The sequence below is a fragment of the Cylas formicarius genome, unplaced genomic scaffold, assembly GCF_029955315.1.
Source record: "Cylas formicarius isolate icCylForm1 unplaced genomic scaffold, icCylForm1.1 PGA_scaffold_3__17_contigs__length_32017465, whole genome shotgun sequence".
Classification (NCBI taxonomy): domain Eukaryota; kingdom Metazoa; phylum Arthropoda; class Insecta; order Coleoptera; family Brentidae; genus Cylas; species Cylas formicarius.
In genome coordinates, this window is record NW_026844326.1 from 22,979,956 (window position 1) to 22,996,327 (window position 16,372).

At 33.9% G+C, this 16,372-nt stretch overlaps 4 protein-coding genes across 13 annotated transcripts in view; 3 read left to right on the forward strand and 1 right to left on the reverse strand.

Moving 5' to 3' along the window:
- The first annotated feature begins 900 nt into the window (after positions 1-900).
- Positions 901-12,403, forward strand: LOC132699951 (putative inorganic phosphate cotransporter). 3 transcript variants are annotated; one of them, XM_060666950.1, is made up of 7 exons: positions 901-979; positions 1,043-1,224; positions 4,744-4,980; positions 8,024-8,312; positions 10,282-10,578; positions 10,628-10,866; positions 12,248-12,403. In XM_060666950.1, exons 1-7 carry the CDS (start codon positions 946-948, stop codon positions 12,401-12,403), a joined length of 1,434 nt encoding a protein of 477 aa, XP_060522933.1. In that variant the 5' UTR covers positions 901-945. The 3 variants fall into 3 exon arrangements, with proteins under 3 accessions (XP_060522933.1, XP_060522935.1, XP_060522936.1); XM_060666952.1 differs by lacking the exon at positions 901-979 and adding an exon at positions 1,409-1,587 and having other exon boundaries at positions 1,223-1,347; XM_060666953.1 differs by lacking the exons at positions 901-979; positions 1,043-1,224 and adding an exon at positions 4,516-4,552.
- Positions 12,399-14,195, reverse strand: LOC132699952 (GATOR1 complex protein NPRL2). Of its 4 annotated transcripts, none has more exons than XM_060666957.1 (6): positions 13,752-14,160; positions 13,610-13,701; positions 13,298-13,554; positions 12,869-13,212; positions 12,759-12,817; positions 12,399-12,706 (listed from the first exon to the last, which is right to left on the reverse strand). In XM_060666957.1, the coding sequence occupies exons 1-6, from the start codon at positions 13,866-13,868 to the stop codon at positions 12,469-12,471; spliced, it is 1,107 nt and encodes a 368-aa protein (XP_060522940.1). In that variant the 5' UTR covers positions 13,869-14,160; the 3' UTR covers positions 12,399-12,468. The 4 variants fall into 4 exon arrangements, with proteins under 4 accessions (XP_060522940.1, XP_060522939.1, XP_060522938.1 ...); XM_060666956.1 differs by adding an exon at positions 14,173-14,195 and having other exon boundaries at positions 12,401-12,822; positions 13,752-13,891; XM_060666955.1 differs by having other exon boundaries at positions 12,401-12,822; positions 13,752-13,891; positions 13,966-14,159.
- Positions 14,196-14,331: 136 nt separating this feature from the next.
- Positions 14,332-15,161, forward strand: LOC132699031 (glutamyl-tRNA(Gln) amidotransferase subunit C, mitochondrial). Its single transcript, XM_060665483.1, has 2 exons — positions 14,332-14,746; positions 15,002-15,161. Exons 1-2 carry the CDS (start codon positions 14,433-14,435, stop codon positions 15,159-15,161), a joined length of 474 nt encoding a protein of 157 aa, XP_060521466.1. The 5' UTR covers positions 14,332-14,432.
- A 1-nt stretch (position 15,162) lies between these two features.
- The window catches only part of LOC132699029 (DNA polymerase subunit gamma-2, mitochondrial), a 37,076-nt gene continuing 35,866 nt past the window's right edge, over positions 15,163-16,372 (forward strand). For 3 of the 5 annotated variants that reach the window (XM_060665480.1, XM_060665479.1, XM_060665478.1), the window contains exons 1-4: positions 15,163-15,621; positions 15,672-15,833; positions 15,874-16,072; positions 16,131-16,354. In XM_060665480.1, coding sequence (XP_060521463.1) covers positions 15,163-15,621; positions 15,672-15,833; positions 15,874-16,072; positions 16,131-16,354 — 1,044 coding nt within the window. The remainder of the gene's footprint in view (positions 15,622-15,671; positions 15,834-15,873; positions 16,073-16,130; positions 16,355-16,372) is intronic. The other 2 variants (XM_060665481.1, XM_060665482.1) reach the window with 2 other exon arrangements.

The following is a 16,372-nucleotide window of genomic DNA, read 5'->3' on the forward strand; positions in this document are numbered from 1 at the left end:
TAATATTGCATATGACTTTTTTGTTGTGTTAGTGATTTAAGAACGTTATAGTAAAAAAATATGCAGGGTGTTCCATTTAAAAAGAGTACATTTTCCTCATTTTTTCCTAAACCCTACATTAAATTGTTTTTCTGTTTTCACCAAAAAATGCTACAAATTTGTTAATTACCGATGATGAACACTTAATTTAGATCAGGTGGTATATTGATTTTTTCTTACAAACATTTCAAGGGCGAACTTATAGTATTAGACAACCAAATATCTTATTTTGCTTGTGGCTGATTTTATACTTACATTTATAACTTGACCACTTTTATGAAATTAAAAAAGATGACAATAGTAAAATTTGCGGATTTTTCAAAATTCCACATGGAAAAAAGGCAAACGCCACACTGTGGTTAAAATACACTGAAGTTCCGACAACAAAAATATTTAAAAAAACCTGTTCCGAATTTGGGAATTCAATAATCTGACTTATTCATTTTTAATTTCCTCAAATAATTTTACATATATATTGGACACACGGACACAGCCATATATAACAGCTCAAATCACACTTATACACACGAAATGGCTGCGTTTCACTCTTTTATACAAAGACTTCTTAATACGCTACTCTCAATAGAAAATTACCACAAAGAACTTAAATTGCACTGAACAACGGTTACAATCCATCCATTATCGACAAACTTATAAATAAAAAACAACCTTTGATAAAGACACGGTGTTGTCGAAACAATTGAATCTGAACTTTTAGTTCTTATTTATTTTGATAAATGGATTTTCATCAAGTAAAAGTCGCCTCAGTTCAATTTTTAAAAACGGAGTAATACGAATTGATATTTCCAAGTAGAAACCGCTCCACGGCAAGTCAATTGCATCAAAACGCAACAAATGTCAATAAACGTCAATAGAGATATACTTTTTTAAATTGTCGATAAAAGTATGACTTGCAAACCTTTGTGGTGTATCTGCTGGTGTAAGAGATTAACCGTTAAGTGGATGGATGGATAACTGTACACCAACGCTGTACGCTTTACAGGTGGCAGGATACCGCAGAGGTTGGCCATGGTAATTTTGCTGCACGTGGCTCTACTGAACACTCTAAATCTAAGAGTAGTACTGAACGTGGCTATCGTCGAGATGGTCGAGCCTCATAATGCCAAATGGAACACAACAGAAAGGGCTTGTCCAAACTACGAGTTGGTACAAACCGACATAAAAGTGAGTCAGCACAACGCTATTTTTGTGCGGTTGTCAAAGTGCGTTGTAAGACTGTCAGTTTAAGATTTTAATTTGTTATACTGAAGATTATGTTGTGCAAGCCACACTCGTGCTTGTGGGGTCGTAAGTGCACGCTAGCGGAGTGGCGTTAACAAAATTGCGGAGATCCCGAAATTGGTTGTAGGTTACAAGATACCTCAACGCTATTTATTGGTTATTTTGTTGCATTTAGCCATACAAAATTCCTACAACTTAAGGGTGGTCTTGAACGTAGCCATTGTGGAAATGGTGGAACCCGTGGTAGAAAATGGTATCGCCCAACCCTATTGTACAAATTACGGTGTGCTGACACCCGAAATTTCAGTAAGTAATTTTGATTAAAAAAGATCCAGCGGAACAACATTAACTTTCGCAAATTGCAAATTGCAGTAGTTTGCAGAAAGAATACAGAGCAAACAAACAAGAAGAACGAATAAATAATACATTACGTATATGAGTACAACGTTTTTTTCATAAATTATGCAGAAAATGTAAATACGAAAATCAAAAATTTATTTTAAATCTCAAATATGTTCCCAATTTTTATAATAAGATGGCCAATAGTCAATACAATAGTAATCATTAACAATAATAATAATAATAATAATCATAATAATAATAAATCATTTAATTGTAAAAAGAATTCAAAAGGGCGACGAAGTTGAAGTAAAGACCTTCTTGAACTGTAAAACTTGTGTGGTCTGAAGGATAATATTGCAGCTGATTGTCAAGGATCTTGAGAGGGGAAGGCAGACGGACAGGTAGTCGAATCACTTGCGCCCTAATTTAAAATTAGAATTAGAGTTAGTTTCTGGCAGTTGTTGGCAAATGTTGATGTTTTTGAAGACTACTTCCAGCAAATGCACATTTTATTCCTCTTGGGTCTGTTATAGTAATCGATAATGCCAGGTCTCAAGGAAATCCTAAAAAAATACCCACGTTTTCTTGGGAAAAAATGATATCAATGATTGGCTCGCTTTAAAAAAGCGGTTTCAGAAAGATATGTTAAATAGCCTTTCACCATATCATTGTGTATTAAAACCCCATAGAATTGGGGCAAGTGAAAGGATTTGTTGCAAGGCTTAACATCACTTTTAAAATGAAACCATCTTGCAAGAAGGAATAAAGACAGGATTGTGAAAAATTGAGTAAGTGCGTCGAACATATGATTGAAATAGAAGAAGGAACGTAGGAATCTGACAACATGCTTGAAAACAGAGAGAGCCTTATATTTCATCTGATTACTTAGAATGTCATGACCACAATTTATAAATGTTAAGAATTTTAAAATAATAATATTTATTACAATTTATCTATTTTCGTATTCTTCTGGAAATGACTACGCAAAAATAAAAAACTTGACCAATGTGGTCATACATGTGGCAAAGCTTAAATGGAAGTGAAAACGATTACTAGAATGGAGACTTAGATCCTATAGAAGAAACAGTTGGAGATCACGACCTCACTATACAGAAGATATTGCAAAAACTAGGAGAGGCCTATGTCCAACACTGGACGAAGGAAAGGGTTGATTCATGGTGATGACGATGATAAGAATAGATACTATCTCAATTATCTGCCCAACTCTATAATTATAGTCATGTATAATTATTATTATATTTATTATTCTAATAAACTACCTGTAACAAGGTCACTGTCAGATTACTTTCATTCCCCAAATTCGTCTTGTACTCAAATTAGAGTAATCCTAATTTAGGAACTGTCCGCAGTGTTATATCTTCAAAACTGAAATACGGAAAACTATCATTCCAATTTGCCTGGTATTCAGTTTACGTTTCAGTTTCTCTGTCATTACAAATTTACATTTTACTACTTTCATAGTATAAATAGAGTTTCGTATGCGAACTGCAAAAAGAAACTAACAATTTAACTTTTAATATTCAAATTGTAACTCGTTAATGAAGAAAAGTATGACCAGTACTTGAATATCTCGGTAGGAAGAAAATACGTTTATTTTAAAAAATACAAATTATTCACTAATCAATAATTAAAAAAACACTTATTCCCTAGTGGCTAATTCAGAGCGCTGGGAAATTCCGTCGAGTTCCTACCAATTTCGGTGCGGGTAAACTTGTAAGTAAACTTCATAAAGTTCTTTTTGATCCCTAGTGTTAAATCTGATACTAATGTATAGGCTTTGTCAACGGATATTAAGGTGCTTTTAAGAAAAGGGAAGATACTAATAATCGACCAAATTGAAAGTAGAGAAGAATTATTAAAAAAAGGCTTCCTAACTTATCAGCCGTGCCATAAGGCGGATTACCCCTGGTGAAGTGATAAAATGTCTTCAGTCTGATTCAGTATTCAGCATCATTCACGATGCATAGCGTTGGAGTGGTTATCTTGGAGAAAACAGGAAATTATCGAAATTTGATATGAAATATGCCGTAGAAAATATAGCAGAAATACCTAGTGTAACTCTGATGAGCACACCGCCCCATCTTTGACATTCAAAATTAAAGATTTGATCAAGACATTGAGAAAGTGACACCACAGAAATGGCCAAAAGCAGTCCTGCATGTCATTAAAGAAAATAATAAAATGCGGGAGCTAATAAAATATAAGGGTACCTAATACTACTAATTTTTACTATGTTAAAATGAAATTCTTTCCGTTCCAAACAATGAAATTTGCGTAAGTATTTATCGAGTCCCTTTGACTTTATTACACTTTTCTGATATATACTATAGAAATTATTTGTACCACAACAGCGTTTTTAAAGGTAATTGTTAATATTATTCTTATTTACTTACTAATTTGGTACTTACTATTTCCTTAATTTTGTAAATCTAAAAAACCCGAAGCATTATTTTATCTTTTGGTTTCCATTTTATCCAGTATTTTTATTTTTTGTATTTTTTATTTTCTTGGCTCTTTTGACGCTTTTTGTAACTAAAATAAAAACATAGGCGTGATAGCCAGAATTGTAGAAAAATGTTTTTGCTTTACTTGAGTTAGTATTTGTAAATTTGATTATAGTAATCCGAATACCCCCAGCCCAGCTCACTGAATATGTTGAAAAAAAGAAATGACATGGTTTACAACTCTTCTGCTTTTCTTCTGCGTCTGTTGATGAACTTACTTTACATTTAGCCGGGTTCTTCAGAGCTTACCTGTTTCAGTTGAGCTCTGAAGAAACTAAAACTGTGTCAGTTAAGTTTGATTAATCAGCAACTGACGTCGGAGGAATTGTAAATAGTATTATAGTAGAAACAGCATATAACCAAAAAATCTGCTACGACCTAATAAACAGCATACACGCACGCATGTAGTATTCTCTAGTAACTTTACATATTAATTTAAATTGAATCAACAGCAATTAATGTTTTTATTTAATTTCAGGGACGGTAGGCCTGGCTGTATAAATGCGCAGTATTTTCAGAACTAAATAAAATTATATAATTTAGCTCCCATTTCCAGTTGCTTTTATTGATATGGATTTTCGGATTTGTTTTTCAGGGCGGAAAATTTCCTTGGCCGCGTAATACCGAGGCAATGATACTCTACGCGTTTTTCGTCGGATCGTTCATCAGCCACGTACCGGGAGGCCTTATTGCCGACAGATACGGAGGAAGGTGGGTTCTCGGAATTTGTATGTTCACGTCCACCATTGTGACACTCGTGTTTCCGCTATCCACCCAACATGGTGGTCACGTGGTCGCCATCGCGCTGAGGTTCATCCTGGGACTTGCTCAGGTAAAGTCTGTCCATAGATCTAATAAAGTGACTAACTGATACGAATTAAGAAAAGACCCGCTGTAAGAATGAAATATGGCCAAACAGGTCCGTACTTTGCTTAGAATTTAATTATTTGGGGTTTTGTTAGGAAAGGTACTAAACAATATTTATTTATTTATGTATGTATCTATGTTTAAACCTATCACTATCGGTATCATCGCCTGTTCTAATTATTATTTGTTCTATATTATTTGCAATATAGATATACGATTGTTCTGCTTCTTCTATATGTTTAACAGAATTTGTGCAACTTTGTGGAGAGATGTTAAAAACTTCGGTTTCTATAAGTTTGAGGACATTGGAGTTAACACGGGGAAAAACATTCTAACATTCTTACGACGAATGGCAGATTTCTGTTGGTGCCAAACATGTTCAATGGGTTTAAACATAGAGTGGTAAAGTGGAAGCCTTAAAACTGTATGCCGTAGATTTTTTGCATAATTATCAGACGTATTCCTTTTGTAGGTTCAAGCTTTGTAGAACCTCAATTAATTGCTTTTTGGTATAATCTTCTTGAAAATAAATGTCGTTATTATACATGTAGTTTTGGATTGTTGCTTTTGTGTCACATAAAGAAGGGGTTTTAGTCAACTGTCTAATGTGATAACTTGCATTGTCCATTACATTTATGCTATTAGGAGGAATGTTTGGAACTAGTTTGTTTTTACACCAACTTTCAAATAAGTCAGCGGTGGTGTCTTCATGGTAATGCAGAGAAGAATCTTTTATATTTTTCGCAGACAGAGAAAGTCTATTTGGAATCCAACCATCTTTAGAGCCAGCATGCAAAATAGTTATTCTTTTACCTCTTTTTGATGGCGCGTTTGTTTTACACTTATCAGTTGAATCAACCCAATCCTTTTCCGGGGTATCATAAGTGTCGAACCAGGTTTCATCCAAGGAAATTGGCCTTTTTTGTTCTTTGTACATCCTAATTTTTTCTAAATATTCCAGTCGCCATTTCTGAATTCTAAAAGATTCCATTAAAACTTGCCTTTTGTTAATTTTTTTATATCTAAAACCCATGTGTTGAATACACTTCCATAAGGTAGTTATGTCACATTTAACACCGTTTTCATGCTTTTCAAGCCTCCTAATTAAGATATATAATGTAGGCACGCTTTGTTCCTCGTATAACTGGTAAATTTTACGCCGTAATATATCTGAAATGGGATTATTCACAATTTTCCATACAGTTGATGTTGGAATTTTCGTCAATGTGGCCGAATCTTCTAAAGATGCTTGCTTGCTGGCGCCACGTTCAATGAGAGTCAAATAAACATTGTTCATAACTTCCTCGGTCTCAATAGAATAGTGTTTTCTACATTTCGGCGGGAGCATCTCCTGAGATCACTAAACTCGCACATATTTTGCATAATTCGCACACGATTTAACTCAGGCTGTATTACACATGAAATAAGAATGATTACTAATATACTTAAACTAAGTAGTATACCAAACTAAAGAATATTAAACACAAGTAGGTATAAAATTATTTTCTATTAGGGACCACAATTTTACCTGTATTTAAATTCCGAAACTTTAGGTAATAATCTTGTTGCATTGTATGTTAATGACCACCCTTGGATAATCCGATTCAAAAGCAATTGGTCACTTTTTTATATCTATGAACATGATCTATGATTGCGTGATTTGGACTATACACTAGACTTGTCAACTGGCTTGAATTGCAGGTTTTAATCATATTTCGTTTTTGTTTAGTTTTGTGACTAGTTTTGGTTAGTTTTCTATTCTCATTCTAAACCCGAATCAATGTTTCAAGAAAAAAAAAACTGACCAAAACAGAATTCTTAATTTCCCATCAAAAATTGAAGCAGATTCACAAGTGCAAAGTAAAATTGGGCTGCTCTATCCCATAGCGACAGAGATTTTCAACAACCCGAAAGTTTATGGGGGGTGTGCGCAAAAAAGCGCCGTTATCTTAAAAAAAAGACATTTGAAAATAATGCATCTTCCTAAGGTAATTTGTAAGTTTGAAAAAACCGAATAAATCTGATAACTGAATGAATTCCTGAATGCTGTTCCTTATAGAGACCATGATTTTGAAGATGAAAAAAACCTATTAGAAATTTAAAAAAAATGATGAAACCTGAGACAAAATTAGTTTTGGAAAGTGGAAAGTATCAAGTGGTCAAGCAGAAGAATTTTTTTCTTATTTTTAGAACATAAAATGGCCCCATATTATGATATACATACAGGGAGAAATTGAATCTGAAATATTTCATACATACTCTGCGTTGTTTCAATTTAAAAAAAATAAATTTTTCATTTATTTAGTTTAGCTATAAATTATACAGGATGTTGTCAAGAAATAGTCCAATCGAGATATATAAAATCACCTAAAGGACGAATATTTTAAATAGAGCGCCATACAAATTTTTATTATCTACTACTTCACTTAATTTAATTAATCGCCACTGGCTTAAAATTAAGTAGTAATTATATGAGTGTACTTATTCTCTTAAAAAATTGAACAGGTTGAAAAATTAATTTGGTCACACTTGAAAATCATGTATTTTATGTATTTTTTTACCAATACAATAATTTAAAACTAATTAAATTAAGTAACTTATTTGTATTATTTTCTACTATCTTTAATAGACATATTTTAGTAAACAAACTTTTAAAGTGACTAATATATCTTAAACCATGTTATGGAACCATATCCAAATACTAAATGTCCCGTTTAATTTGGTGCCTTTGTCGTCCTGTTCATACAATCAAAATCTGAAGAGGAGCTAAAACTGCCTTTGCAGGCACGTAGAGAACGTAGATGACACTGCAGAGATATAAAACAACCATCAGCTGCTAGAATTTTCATATTAAACTATGCCCTTAAACTTTTAAGGTGAAATTTCGATGTAAAAACCAAAAGTTTATAGGTATTCATGTTTGCTGTGAGTGTTTTCTGCTTTTTAATGTGGTTTAAAGCGGTATTATTCGATTTTTTTTGCATTAAAAGCTTAATTTTTGACCACAGGGCCCGGTGCTACCGTGCATCGCATCGTTCGTGTCTACTTGGATTCCATCGTTCGAAAGGACCTTGTTGGGGGCGATAGCATATTCGGGAAGCAACCTGGGAACGGTGTTGGGAAACATTTTTACCGGAGTTATAATTAAGCAGTGCGGCAACTGGCCCTCGGCGTTTTACTTTTGGGGAGGTCTCTGCGTAATTTACCTACTTCTACATCTGCTGTATCTTTTCTCGTCGCCCCAGAGTCATCCGTTTATCACCCCGGAGGAGCTGGATTATTTGAACAAATTTGCAAGTAAGTCGTTGGTTTTGACGAATTATTATGAATTTACTAAACAGGATCCCTTAGGGAAAGTACATGTTAAAATAATCTCACCGCTCATTTAAATGCCGGTATTTTTTATATCCTACGTTTTTTTTTTGTTAAATTTTATTTTCTAATTATTTCTGAATCGTTTAGTTTTAAGTTTTTTTCAACCGTCATATACAAATATGCGTGCGTTGATAATAATGTGTAAATGAAACTATAAAAACACAATATTCTCACAAGTTACAATTTTTTTTATTTTTTGTTTGCAACACAATAGGAAAATTAAAAAAACAATAAAACGAAATGTCCAAAATCTGAAAAATCAGGTGTCTACAGGTTGAAATGCGGATCTTGTCCTGAAATTTATATTGGACAAACAGGTAGATCCTTCAAGAAACGCATTAACGAACATAAAAGAGCGTTTAAAAACAATAGTCTAGATTCTAATTATGCTACACACTTAAACACAGAAAAACACATTTTTGACGACAATTTTGATATTTTACATACAGCCACAAAAAACAGAAAATTAAATTTATTGGAAGCCATGGAAATTAACAAAATGACACATTCAAATGTATTGCTTAACGATCAATTAGATTTAAATACCTTTCCTTTATTGAACTTAAATTCTTACAACAACATTAATTAAGGTTTTATGGCTATTTTTCGGTATATATATATATATATATATATATATATATATATATATATATATATATATATATATATATATATATATATATATATATATATATATATATATATATATATATATATATATATATATATATATATATATATATATATATATATATATATATATATATATATATATATATATATATATATATGATGACACTATATTCCGGGATATCATCCGTTCGCTCGTTGAACTCCGACTGGAATCCTGCATCCGACTGGAATCCTGCAGACGTTTCGCCAAAATCTCACTTGGCATCTTCAATGCTCGCGCTCCGAAAACACTTCGAACGAAGTGTTTTCGGAGCGCGAGCATTGAAGATGCCAAGTGAGATTTTGGCGAAACGTCTGCAGGATTCCAGTCGGATGCAAGATTTGCAGGATTCCAGTCGGATGCAGGATTCCAGTCGGAGTTCAACGAGCGAACGGATGATATCCCGGAATATAGTGTCATCACATTTTTCCATCCGTGAATCAATACGTGAGAATATATATATATATATATATATATATATATATATATATATATATATATATATATATATATATATATATATATATATATATAATAGCAGGTAGTTTGTAAATATTACATCTGAGAAAGACACGGTGTTGTCGAAACAATTGTCATGTCAAAATATATAATTTCTTGAAAATCTGAACTTTTAATTCTTATTTATAAATAAAATAAATAAATGAATTTTCATCAAAGTTTTTTCATCAGTTCAATCGTAGGAACTATGTTTCAGTTCAATTCCTAGTTAAATTATGTTGATCTCTTAGAGACTGCTTTGAATTGTTATCGCATATCGGTTTTCACGTTGCTTCGCGGGCAGTCAGAACATGTTGAAACTTCCTCCACAAACTTCTTGGTCGGAAGTCTATTCTTTAAAGCAATGGACATTGTTAATTAAAACACCGGCTCAATTTACTTTTGCGTTAAGAGTGATTCGGGTGATTATTGTTTTTCGGTTTTTTCGGAGTTTTGTTTTGTTTGTATATATATAAATTTCTTTATATGGTTGATGGTAACTATACTTAGGCAATTAATTGTCTTGCCATTGGATATTATATCTGTTAGACAATAAAGCTTATTATTATTATTTATTACCCGCTTGAAGAATAGCCTAATTTGTGTGGTTGTGTGGTTTGATTTTGTGCCATATCCTATGGATTTTAATTTCATAAGTAAATATTGTATTCTTGCAATGCATTGTCGGGAAACGAAGCTTGATCTACTTGATGGAACTAGGTAAGAAGAGAATACTGAAAATCCCCTGGGCCCAACTGTTTACAAATATGCCGTTCTGGGCCAACTGCGCCGGACAAATCGGCCACAATTACATATACTTCACGATGGTCACGTATCTGCCGACCTACATGAAGGAGATCTTGGCATTCGAGATCCAGTCCAACGCATTTTTCAGCGCTTTACCTTTCTTGGTGCTGTGGCTGTGTTCGTTGGGGCTAAGTTTCTTAGCCAAATGGGCGGTAGATGACAGAAAAATGTGCAGGCGCGGGGCCTTTAACAACATATTCGCCACCCTATGTAAAAAATGATGCGAACGCGTTTACTTTCAATAAATCAAGTTTTGCAGCGAATATGGGATCAGCGGGTTGCATCCTGGCCGCGGTGTACGTGGGATGCTCTAGGACCGGCGCAATAGGTTTCTACCTGTTGAGCATGATTTTTAAATCGTTCTACTACTTCACCATAACCGTGAACACTAATCAATTGTCGCGGAACTTTGGAGGTATAATTTTCGGAGTTACTAACGGCCTCTCGTCGTTGGCGGGTGTAGTTGGGAACGCCCTGATTGGAGCCATAACTAAAGATGTAAGTAAGAACAAAGCACACAGGTTTACTGAGAATAATAAATAATAATAATACGTAACGGGATTTGGGAATAATAACATCTATTCATGATTCTAACATCTCCATTAAAAAGTTTTTCACTAGCTTTTTCGAAGATTAATATTTCCAAGAGGTCACTTTATCAAGAATTAATTAAATAAAAAAAAATTCACGCCTCTAATTATTATTGTCTAAATAAATATGCCTATATTCTATCTCTCAGTATCATCCAATCACAATAAAAGCACGAATATCTATATTTTCGTCCTGATTTAGTAAAAGATATCGTCACAAAATAAAAGTGTTTCAGAAATCTGTCACTAGAGGGCTCTTTACCTAGGACATTTTTTAATTTTTCCTGTATTCTATTTAGTTTGGCTGATATTCCAAATAGAACAGCAGAATCCAAAATCCTCAAAAATTGTTACTCTTGTTTTAAGTCGTTATCGTTTAGCCACAAATCGACTTTTTTATTCACAGCACGAATATCCCTAATTTACCGAAAGGTGATACTGGATATCGCGATATGAATTGCTGTTACGGAAAACAAGAGTAACAATTTTTGAAGATTTGTGATTCTGCATAAGGCAATCTGTTCTATTTTGCAATATCAGTCTAAATAAATAAAATGCAGGGGAAATAAAAAAAATGTTCTAGGTATAGTGCCCTCTTCTAAAACATTTATTTAGTAACGATGACTACCATTATTTTAACCCGGTGAATCGTTCCTCCAAGTTTCCGAACACCCTGTATATATAAGTTTACGACGCAGAGAATACAACCTTATAATTTCAAAATATATCTTGATTATGTTGAACATTTTGAAAGATTTAGCAGCGCTTCGCCTTGTAACCTTTTTGGCTGATGCTAAACATGGCCTACTGGGTGACCAAAGTGTACAAACTACACACGAATCTCCCCATATAAATTTTCAAAATACTTTCTAGTTAACACTGATTTTGCGGTTTAATTTCAAATATTGGTTTATATTATGTTAAGTTAAAAGAGTGAGTGAACTCTGAAACTGGTCAACCAGATCACACAATTTGACGTGCTTAGATTTTCAACTAGGAAATCATAAATGTTTAATAATGTAACATTACTTTTCCAACACTGCTTCCTAGCCGTTCGGTAATAATTTCGGGTGGATGACGTCACGTAATGCTCGGAGCACTCTACCAGGGTCGATCAAAAAATATACCCGGCTGTGACCACAGAGTGAGATGAAAAATAATTTTGAGATTAAATGAAGTTAATTTGAGCGGATGTTTACAGTTAAGTTTATTAAAGAATTTTTTTGGTAGATACAAGAGAATGTACATTGAAGAGCCTTCAGTAAATGTATTTTGATTTCAATTTTTAGAGAAAACTATCACAGTGGCAGTCTGCATTTTGGATAACGTTGGGAGTCGCGATAATGACGTCAATAATCTTCGTCTTATTCTCATCAGCAGAGAGGCAAGACTTCGACTATGCGGAAGATGAGGAACACGAAATAGAATCTCCAACCAATTTATAAAAAATATAATTAATCTTTCATAACAAACTAAAACAATTGTGGGATTTTCTACAAAATACAATAAATCATTTGTACAGAACGATGGCGTTATGATCTTTATCAAGTTGATCGTCTAATTGTTGGGCGCTAGCTCCCACGGCACAGCAGATTTCATCTACAGTGTGAAGGCCAGAAAAACACTCCCGCAATTCGGGCTGATCACAGAGTATCACCGGGAACTTGTGTACTCGCCTTATTATTCCTTCGAGTATACCAAATTGCACTAATTTCCGCTCATTCACACGCAAATTGTAAAAGTTAAACCTTAAGCAAAGATCTTTGATTTTAGTGCCTCGGCTCATTGACGCATACATACGAAACACATCTCGAAGTATTGGCAACTGACGTTGAGATCGCGCCACATAATGCAGACACCTGAACTACAAAGATGTTACCCCCGATATGGTAGAACAAACCACTCCTTACCTGTAATTCACTATCTTGTGCTAAAAATTTTAATTTTGAAGTTGCACAATACACATTTCCATACATAAATACAGGAATTAAGGCGACTACATCATAATACAATAAGTTCTGAACACAAGCTTTAACAATATTGGTGTCCACATCTGCCAGACAAGCTATTTTTGCCACATGATTGTAACCATCAATGTAAGGTGCTACTTGTTGAGTTGTTAGGTCCCAATGCATTTCGGGTAATGTTTTTATGAAAATTGGTACTTGATGCTCCAGGACCACCTGGGGATCTTTACGTATCTGGCAAACTTTTAGGTAAGTTGCCATTGGACCTTCAGTTAACGCACATTCTCCTAAAACATTAAATTAGCAACTAGAGGCGATGATCAGAAAAGAATTAGAACAATATTCAGAAAAACAAAATGTTTTGCACTTAACCTTTATTATTTAAGTCATTCATAACTTTCTGCAAAACTGGCATTAGGTTACTGCTTGAATTTCTACTTGAGAGAAAGCAACATTCCATTTCCATCCCCAATAAATATTCTGAAAACTTTGTAACGACAGTTTCATATTGAACAGTTCTGGCATCACTATCACAAACAAAGCACAAATTAAACAGAAAGGCATTTCTAGCATATTTTTTATTGTCAATTCGGACAGGAAATCCCAAAATCTTGTAATTTTCTAAGGTTCTAGAAATGCAATAAAAATGTAGAGCTTAATCACATTTTTAAAATACAAACTTACACGGTGATGGTGCTTCTTTGTAGATCTGCCTTTGTTATAATGTAAACATTAATACTATCAAATAATTCTTTAGATATAAAGTTTTCGGGAACCTACGACTAGATTAGTAATGCACGAGAAGTCAAACTGTGTAAGCCCCTACCTGACAAGAAATTATAGGCCCCATAGTATGATGAAATTCGCAGAAAAATATAGCCCGAATAGGGCCTTCTTTTCCCTTGCCCTCGTATCGAGGTGTAATGTACCGAATTAAATCCATAATTTACTGTGCCGCGTCATTTTCTGTAAAACAAGCAGCTTTGCAAACATTATAAATCCAAAATCCATATACCTGATTCCATCCAGGTTATGTGTACATTGAATAGATTTCTGCTTTTATATTCCTAAATTCTCTCTTAACATAATTGGCCCATTACATTATTATCTTTCACCGAAAATTAGGAAAGGGCACTTGTAATAGCATGCAAAAATTTTGTTTATTGATCCATAGTTGATTTGCATTTGTACTAATCGTGTCTTATACCAAAATAAAATTCTAACCTCTAAATAACAATAATATTAACCTATTGTGTAATGACGTAGGTATATTATTTATAGGTAATTATTCTCCTTCGTTATTTGACGAACTTATTTCTGAACATTGCTATTGTTTTGTTTCGTGTCCCAAGGCAGTGATTCAAAAGGAACATTTCTGTGTTCAATAAACAATTTCCATTGTTTGGTCTGTGATCTGTCACTGGGACGAAAGTGAGGTTATAGCAAAATCAAAATCCTGATTCTTAGAAATTAAATTACAGGAAGAATTGAGTTGTGGAGCTTAGGAATGAACCGTGTTAAATTCAGTACATTTTATAAAGTACGACAGTTTTGTAATATTAAAACACCAGTACAAAATTTAGAGATAATAAAACAGCTAGTACCAAAGGATCCTGTAAAATCTAAGATACAATCTGAAAGGCTGCCTGCAACAACTAAAATCGATTCTGATACCATTGCTCTTATTGAGAGGCTATCCCTAGTTGATTGTGCTAACAAGAAAAGCATTGAAACTTTGGAAGCTGCTATTAAATTTGCTGATCAGATTCAGCAAGTTGACACTGAAGGTGTTGAGCCTTTAGTAACCGTTTTAGAAGACTGGTAAGTTATGTTATACAGAGTGTTTGCAGTGAGAATGGCTCAAGCAAATCTAAAGCAGTGCACAGTGTGATAAAAAAAATCTAGTGGCTGTCACTACTTAAGGCATTTCTTATTCCTTTATTTGACATTGGTCAGTTGAGTTACACTATATGCATTTAATGTGTGGGCGTGCAATAGATTTAGTTTTTTTTATTTTTTTATTTTGAAACACCCTGTATTTAGAATCGAAATAAATTTAATTAACATGGTTTATAGGCCATTGCAATTGAGGGAAGATATAGTAACCGAAGGAAATTGCAATGAGGAAGTATTAAGAAACGCATCTCTTACAGAAGACGAATACTTTGTAGCTCCACCAGGGAACATACCTTTAGCAGCAAGAGACGATTTATTATTTGAGAAAGAAAAAAAATAAAATGTTAAATACAATTATTAGTTTATGTGAGAAACGGGGCTTTTTAAGAAAGTTGATGCTGCCCAGATTAAATGCCGAGCAATTTAAGTTTGGGCCGACTGGATTGTTGTTACGGGAAATTTTAAGAACTGAGTGGTTTTATAGTTTAGTTATCAATAAGGATATCAGTATTTTTCTATCTGATGAGAATTTCACGGAAACTTACAATTTTGCCAGAACACTTTGCATGGACAAATTACCATTTGGTATTGCTGAAATTGTCGAAAATAGAAGACACACCTCGGATGGTGAGCTCATCGCATATTATAATAGCATAATTAAAAATGGAGATATAAATTTTGCCAAGTTTTTTAATAAAGAGGACCAAGCGCTACTAAGGTGTACAGTTTTTACTCCTGCTACAGATTCAACTCAATTTTTCCATCAGTGGCAAAGACAGAGGAGAATATGGTGGCGCAAGGTACTCTTAAGATAATATGTGAGTTCGAGGTGGGTCAGTTAATTTTTTAGTGTTCTCTGAATCCAGGGCGATATCGCCTGACAGACATTAAAACGGATGATTCGCAGATGCAACATGTCGATATTTTGGCAGATTATCCTTGGAATTCTCAAATCCTGGAAACAATAGTGCTGCATCCTTCGCCAAAAAAAATAAATAAAGTGCAATTACAAGTAAGTTTTTATTAAAACAAAAACACACAGTTTTTTTAAGTGCTGTTACAAGTTTATGGATGGGAAACGCAAAGTGGAAGCTCATGCTGTGGTTAGTGAAATAAATATGGCCGTAATGTTCTTGAATACCATTTGTGATGCGTTTGATGAGACAACATTTAACGCTAAGTCTCGGACATTACTGAGACTTCATAGGAAACTAGCCCCTTACAAAATAAGTTTTGCAGTTTCCGGCACAAGTAAGTGTTGACTATTTTTGGGAAAATATTTGCTCTTGTCAGGTACTTATTATTTAAGCTTCAGCTGTTGTGTCTGAATTGAAAGATCTTGCTTTGTATCTCACAAAACAGCTCAGAGTCAATCATGTGTCCACTTTATATCTCCCGAATAACTCAAAATTGACGTTGGAGGCACAATGGAAACAATATGATCAGCTCGGGATACCTTTCAATGTGCTTCTCAATGAGGGCACTCTAAAGGATGGGGTTGCTTATCTAAGAAGCCGAGATACCACATTAAAAGTGGGTAAGCATAAAGTA

What these genes read in the sequence shown, in the direction of transcription:
- LOC132699951 (XM_060666950.1), top strand. Translation starts at nt 946, where the DNA reads ATGACTTGCAAACCTTTGTGGTGTATCTGCTGGT. An exon ending in TTTGTGGTGTATCTGCTGGT is followed by an intron (nt 980 to 1,042) that starts GTAAGAGATTAA and finishes TACGCTTTACAG; the next exon opens with GTGGCAGGATACCGCAGAGG. An exon ending in TGGTACAAACCGACATAAAA is followed by an intron (nt 1,225 to 4,743) that starts GTGAGTCAGCAC and finishes TTTGTTTTTCAG; the next exon opens with GGCGGAAAATTTCCTTGGCC.
- LOC132699952 (XM_060666956.1), bottom strand. Translation starts at nt 13,868, where the DNA reads ATGGATTTAATTCGGTACATTACACCTCGATACGAGGGCAAGGGAAAA. An exon ending in GGCCTATAATTTCTTGTCAG is followed by an intron (nt 13,702 to 13,751) that starts GTAGGGGCTTAC and finishes ATCTAGTCGTAG; the next exon opens with GTTCCCGAAAACTTTATATC. An exon ending in CACAAGATAGTGAATTACAG is followed by an intron (nt 12,823 to 12,868) that starts GTAAGGAGTGGT and finishes ACATCTTTGTAG; the next exon opens with TTCAGGTGTCTGCATTATGT.
- LOC132699031 (XM_060665483.1), top strand. Translation starts at nt 14,433, where the DNA reads ATGAACCGTGTTAAATTCAGTACATTTTATAAAGTACGACAGTTTTGT. An exon ending in GTAACCGTTTTAGAAGACTG is followed by an intron (nt 14,747 to 15,001) that starts GTAAGTTATGTT and finishes CATGGTTTATAG; the next exon opens with GCCATTGCAATTGAGGGAAG.